The 6,540-nt window shown below is 35.6% G+C and overlaps 1 protein-coding gene across 1 annotated transcript; it reads left to right on the top strand.

The window, feature by feature from the left end:
• The first annotated feature begins 6 nt into the window (after positions 1-6).
• On the top strand, positions 7-6,540 carry LOC111391845. The gene is made up of 8 exons (XM_023017118.1): positions 7-541; positions 635-962; positions 1,488-1,737; positions 1,823-2,039; positions 2,750-3,102; positions 3,221-3,754; positions 4,704-5,898; positions 6,080-6,540. Exons 1-8 carry the CDS (start codon positions 89-91, stop codon positions 6,482-6,484), a joined length of 3,735 nt encoding a protein of 1,244 aa, XP_022872886.1. The 5' UTR covers positions 7-88; the 3' UTR covers positions 6,485-6,540.

Here is a 6,540-nt window from a genome sequence, read left to right on the forward strand (position 1 = left end):
AGACAGGTTGAGTCTTTTGAGATCATGTTTGTTGAAATTCTCTACACATATAGCTAGAAGTTTTGTTGGTGATCAAATTTTTCGATACATGGTACAACTCGTTTCTTTGCTGGACTCCTTGGAAACATTGTTGTTTCAAGTCAAATTGACATCTGAAAAATTGGAGAATATTTTTTCACATCAGGGAACAGTTGATTCTTCCCAATCATCTGTTCACGCATCACCGTTACTATCTACTAAAGCCCAGTGCCTCTATATTCTAAAGTCTCTCCAGCGTTCTTTAGCAAAACTTGTCTTCAATGTGATGGATAAAACCTCTATAATGGAATTCTGTTTCAAAAATGCTTCCTTAATATTTTGCACAGCTTCTTCTTCATATAAGCTACGCTCGGTGGACATTGAACCGGTCAGATTGTTGGTTATCGATGAAGCTGCTCAATTAAAGGAGTGTGAATCAATTATACCACTTCAGCTCCCAGGCTTGAGGCATGCCGTTCTAGTTGGAGACGAATGTCAATTACCAGCGACCGTTATCAGCAAGGTAAGCATCATCGTACATCTAAGGGTCTGAAACTTGAATAGTGCCTGATGATTTCTTTTAAATACTTTGTATTAATGATATATTTATTCACAGTTGTCTGATGAAGCTGGCTTCGGAAGAAGCTTATTTGGAAGACTGAGTTCATTGGGTCATTCTAAGCATCTCCTTGATGTGCAATATAGAATGCATCCAGCAATTAGCCGCTTCCCAAATTCAAAATTCTATCAGAAGAGGATCATAAATGCACCCAATGTGAAAGATAAAAGCTATGAACGAAGCTATCTTCCAGGGAGGATGTTTGGTCCTTATTCATTCATAAACATTCTAGAAGGAACAGAAGAAATGGATGATTTTAGTCATAGCCGAAGAAATATGGTTGAGGTAGCTGTAACTGTAAAGATAGTGAAAAAACTCTACAAAGGTAATGGTTTCTTTATCCTTTTCATGTCCGTTGACTTCCATTTTTTGTCTATGGCGTAACCGGTATGTTTATATATCAACCGTTTCCTTCCCATTTCTATACTTGTATACCTGTTACACATGATGACCTGTTTCACATGATGAACGTCTTAATAATTACTACTGAAAACTGGCATATTGAAACTTCATCTTAGTATATTGAAAAATGACACATGACTAGAATGTTTTGTAGTACAAGGTCTTGATAGCATCTCCTTTATGCTAATATAATTGTCATATGTTCTTCGCAAATGATATACATAAATTTTCTAAAGAAAACATGGGAATCCCTTTTTTGGAAGAGACACTGTGGTGGAAAGCTAAGGATTATGCTAGAACATTAGTTACTGCTTATTTTTATTGGCAATTTGGTGAATTTCTTAAATGTTTAATGTGTTTTGATGGTGAAGAGGTTGAGGTTTGATATGTTTGTGCTTACAAGTGCCCTATATTAACAATTATTTTCTTTCACGTGAACTATGAACAGAATGGAGTGTTTCACAAGAGAAACTTAGCATTGGTGTAATATCGCCCTATGCTGCTCAAGTTTTGGCAATTCAAGAAAAGCTAAAGGCTGAAAACCATGAGGGGTTTACAGTTACAGTCAAGTCCATTGATGGATTTCAAGGTGGAGAAAAAGACATAATAATTATATCTACTGTAAGATCTAATAATGATGGGTCCATTGGTTTCTTGGCAAGCCCTCAGAGAACTAATGTTTCTTTGACAAGAGCTCGGTATTGGCTCCCTCGATCATTCTTTTATCTTATTGTAAAATTTTCCTTTGAAGAATATGATGCTAACAAGCTTTATTCTTTCTAGACACTGTCTCTGGATCCTAGGGAATGAAAGAACACTACAAAAAAGATATTCAATTTGGCAGAAATTAGTACATGATGCCAAGGATCGTCAATGCTTTTTTAATGCTGATGAAGACAGCGACTTGGCCAAAACAATTATAGATGCTAAGAAAGAACTGGATCAACTTGACGACCTACTCAATGGAGAGAGTATACTGTTCAAAAGTGCAAGATGGAAGGTATCCATTTTCCTGTTTACTGCTGCTATTTATCATTGAGATTATGCTGCTATAGAAACTCATATCTAACTGTGATGCATGCCTAAACGATCTTATTTTTACAATGATTGATCTACCAAATCTTGTTTTCTTTGTGTCTTACTCGTGCACTCTGCTGTATAGAAAAAGGTCTGTCACATTTTATAGTAAAGTTGACCATTACTATAATGATCTAAAAGTTTCTTTTGTAACCATGTAATTCTTTGCCCCTTTGTTATCTTGATGCGGAACACCATATTTAATCCAAATTTCTCTTTCTTTTTTTCGTGAACTCATTTTTATGTATGTAAGTCAGTCAAACTTACTCAAATCATTTTTCATCCCATTTTTTGCCTGATGTTTGTTCCATTATGATTTTAACAAACTCCTCCTGTCCCTATGTGGGAGGTTTGGCATGGACTGATACCTGTCCATTAACAAAGGCAAATTATATGTGGGAGGGGGACTTGAAGCCGTTACCTCAAGATGTACAGGGATGAGAGAGAAAACTGAGTAGAGAGAACATCTTTGAAGCATCTAGAGGAAGTACTACCTCCTTCACTAGAAAGATACAATTGAATAATTGTATTTAATTGGATTATAATATATGCTATTTTCATAGATGTTTCTTCCTTCCCAAATGCCTTTATCCATTGATTATTTTTTTTGACATTCTTTCCTTTCACAAACAGGTTTTATTCAGTGAAAACTTCAAAAGTTCATTTAAAAAATTGAAATCCTCCCATGTGAAAAAGTTAGTAATGAATCTTTTACTGAAGATTGCTAGTGGATGGCGACCAAAGAGAAGAAGTGTGGACTCGACGTGTGAGATTTCCTTGCAAATTGTGAAACAATTTAAGGTTGAACGTTACTATATTGTTTGCACAATTGATATAATGAAAGAATTGAACTACATGCAAGTTTTGAAGGTCTGGGATATATTACCTTTAAAAATGGACCAGAAATTGTTGAGGCGTCTTGATAGCACATTTGCTATGCATACAGATGATTTTATCAACAGCTGTAAGGAGAAATGTATAGAGGGGTAAGTCCTTTTCGTCAGTGCTATGTTGAATTCCATTTATCCACATATTATGATAGTACGTACTTTTCTTATGCCATGGTTCCCAAATGAATAATCTTTTTGTCTCTTTTTTGTCTAGGAATTTGGAAGTTCCAAAGATCTGGCCAATGTCCCACGATATAGTCCGGTATAAGAATATCATCAACAACAGCATATTAGATGGTGATTCAAGTGGTTGCACTGTAGAATGTAGAAGTTGTGTTGAAAATTCCAAAGTGAATGAGAGTTTGTTGCTGATGAAATTTTACTCATTATCAGCCGGTGTTGTGCACCGTTTGCTATCTGACCAAGACTGCAGGGAACTTGATCTCCCATTTGAGGTTACAGATGAGGAGCGTGAAATAATTTTATTTCCTAGGAGCAGCTTTGTATTAGGTCGATCAGGGACCGGGAAAACAACTATTTTGACTATGAAGCTTTACCGGAAGATAGAGCAGCACCGCCTTGCTTTAAATGGTATCAGTTCGGCTGAGGGTTATTTGTCCATGAGCAATAGAGCTGATGAAGGTACATGTATGAGTGAATACAAGGACAATGTCTTGCACCAGCTTTTCGTCACCGTCAGTCCAAAACTTTGTTATGCAATCAAACAGCATTTGTCTCGGCTGAAAAGGTGAGCTTCAGTAGCCAACTGTTTTACATTTTACAGCGCTTCTTCGAAGGAACCACTCAATTCATTACAAACACAATGAATAAAGCAGCCATTTGTAATGTGATGTGTCACTAAAATGTATTTTTGTTCTGTTTTCCTTATCACTCTTATCATTGTTTTGGTGTTCTTATTTTCAAGTCAAAATTAACAATTAATTTAACCTCACATTTCATGTGACCCACAATTTTTCAACCATACATTTCATCAACTTTTATGTTGAAAGTGGGGTCCATGAATTTGATCTTATTTAATTTTGCTTTTGCTCATCATATGCAAGTGTAAACACTTTTCTGCATATAAAATTGTTTCATTCTTCTAACTCGGTACAAAATATTTTCACTCTGTTAAGCCAACTGCCTTTCGTGTTCTGATTCATGGTAGGACCCTTTAGATTGATAGGAAACCTTGTGACTTGGACCATGGTTCTCAAAGAGTCGAAAACACACAAATTTATCTTTGGCATATTATGAAACCAACGGTTGTCATTTTAAGATAATATAATAAGATCACGATCCTTGTCAAGGTAAAAAATAAATTATAAAGGACTTTCGAATTTTATTATAGGTGCTAGTAACTCCTTTCATTTCATGTTAGTTTTAGAATGACTTGGAAGACATTTATATCATATTAATAATATTTTGATGGTGATTGATCTTGTTAAAATAGTCTCAGCGCATTTTTTGAGCTTATGAACAACATTATTTATTGGTACCTTGATTTCAGTTTAGTTTCAAATCACTTGAAAGTTGATACTTCTTCTTCTTTATCTTCTCTTGTAGTGAACGGCTCTTCTTCAATCAAGGAAGATTTATATATCTGGCAATAATATTTTTATAGTTTTTTTGTAAAATCTAATACTTGGTTTTATTATACTCAACATCGTTCTTTCTGACATTTCTAATATTCATAGATTTGCTTGTGGTGGACAATTTTATAGAGATGACAGTTCTATTGATGTGGATGAAATCGATCAAATGGCACCATTTCAGGACATTCCCGATTCATTTGTTGGAATTAAACCTGAAAAGTATCCTCTTGTTATTACACTTCAAAAGTTCTTATTGATGCTTGATGGTTCTCTGGGTAATTCATACTTTGAGAGGTTTCCAGATCTTAAGGATTTTTCTCAAGATAAAAGAAGTTTGAAATCAGTGGCATTGCAATCTTTCATGAGGAAGAAGGAGGTTAATTACAACCATTTCAAATCCTTTTTTTGGCCACATTTCAATTCAAAGCTGACAAAGAATCTCGAACCTTCTAGAGTATATACTGAGATAATGTCTCATATAAAAGGAGGCTTACAAGTGGGCGAGGCATGTGATATTAAGCTAAATAGGGAAGACTATGTTTCATTGTCTGATAAGAGGATGTCCACTTTTTGTGCTCGGGAAAGGGAGGCCATCTATGATATTTTTAAAGACTATGAGAAAATGAAGATGAAGCGTGGTGAATTTGATCTTGCTGATTTAGTGATCGACCTTCATCATCGGCTAAATAATGCGAATTTACCGGGTGGAAAAATGGACTTTGTCTATGTTGATGAAGTTCAAGACCTTACCATGAGACAAATTGCTTTGTTTAAATATGTTTGCAAAAATGTTGATGAAGGCTTTGTATTTTCAGGCGATACGGCACAGACTATTGCAAGAGGAGTTGACTTTAGGTTTGAAGATTTACGTTGTTTATTCTACAAGGAGTTTTTAATGAAAACAAAAGACATTGAATGTCGAGGTAGGAAGGAGAAAGGACATTTATCAAATATGTTTACCTTGTACCAAAATTTCCGTACTCATTCTGGTGTGCTCAGATTAGCTCAGAGTGTAATTGATCTTCTTTGCCATTTTTTCCGTAATTCTATTGATGTACTACCACCGGAGACTAGCTTTGTATCTGGTGAACCTCCAGTTGTGATCGAGCCAGGTAGCGATGAGAATGCAATTATCACTATTTTTGGATGTGATGGAAACGTTGGAAAAATGGTAGGTTTTGGCGCTGAGCAGGTCATATTAGTGCGTGATGACTCTGCCAGAAAGGAAATATCTAATTGGATTGGACATCAAGCTCTTATTTTGACCATAGTAGAGTGCAAGGGCCTCGAATTTCAAGTGAGTAATTTGTGCTTCTGTCATTTTCTCTTTTTCACAAGTTACTTTCGAAAGCATTGCATTATGTGAGGTACAATCTCATCTCAATACATTATTAGATGAAGAAATTGCGCAAGTGATGTATGTTGTGCCAGTACATTATTGCTGTTTATTCTCACTAATGTTGCACATTGCACTTTAGGATGTGTTACTATTCAACTTCTTTGGCTCTTCACCCCTGAGGAATCAGTGGAGAGTAATCTACGAGTTCTTGAAAGAAAAAGACTTATTTGATTCTGGTTTTCCCAAGTACTTTCCAAGGTTCAGTCAATTAGGACACAATATCTTGTGTTCTGAACTAAAACAATTATATGTGGCCATTACTCGAACAAGGCAAAGATTATGGATTTGTGAAAATGCTGAAGAGCTTTCCAAGCCAATGCTTGATTATTGGAAGAGACTTGGCCTTGTGACTGTGAGGAAAGTTGATGAATCACTAATACAGGAAATGCAAAGAGCAAGCAGCCCAGAGGAATGGAAATCACTGGGAATTAAGGTTATGGTGCTTTTCTACACAATTTTTTTTCCCTTTTACCTATTTCGTTAATTTGTTACCCATCTTTGTATTCCATTTGATGCTTGGTTGTTGTGTTGAATAATTGG

Source organism: Olea europaea, unplaced genomic scaffold (assembly GCF_002742605.1).
Source record: "Olea europaea var. sylvestris unplaced genomic scaffold, O_europaea_v1 scaffold8450, whole genome shotgun sequence".
Lineage (NCBI taxonomy): Eukaryota > Viridiplantae > Streptophyta > Magnoliopsida > Lamiales > Oleaceae > Olea > Olea europaea.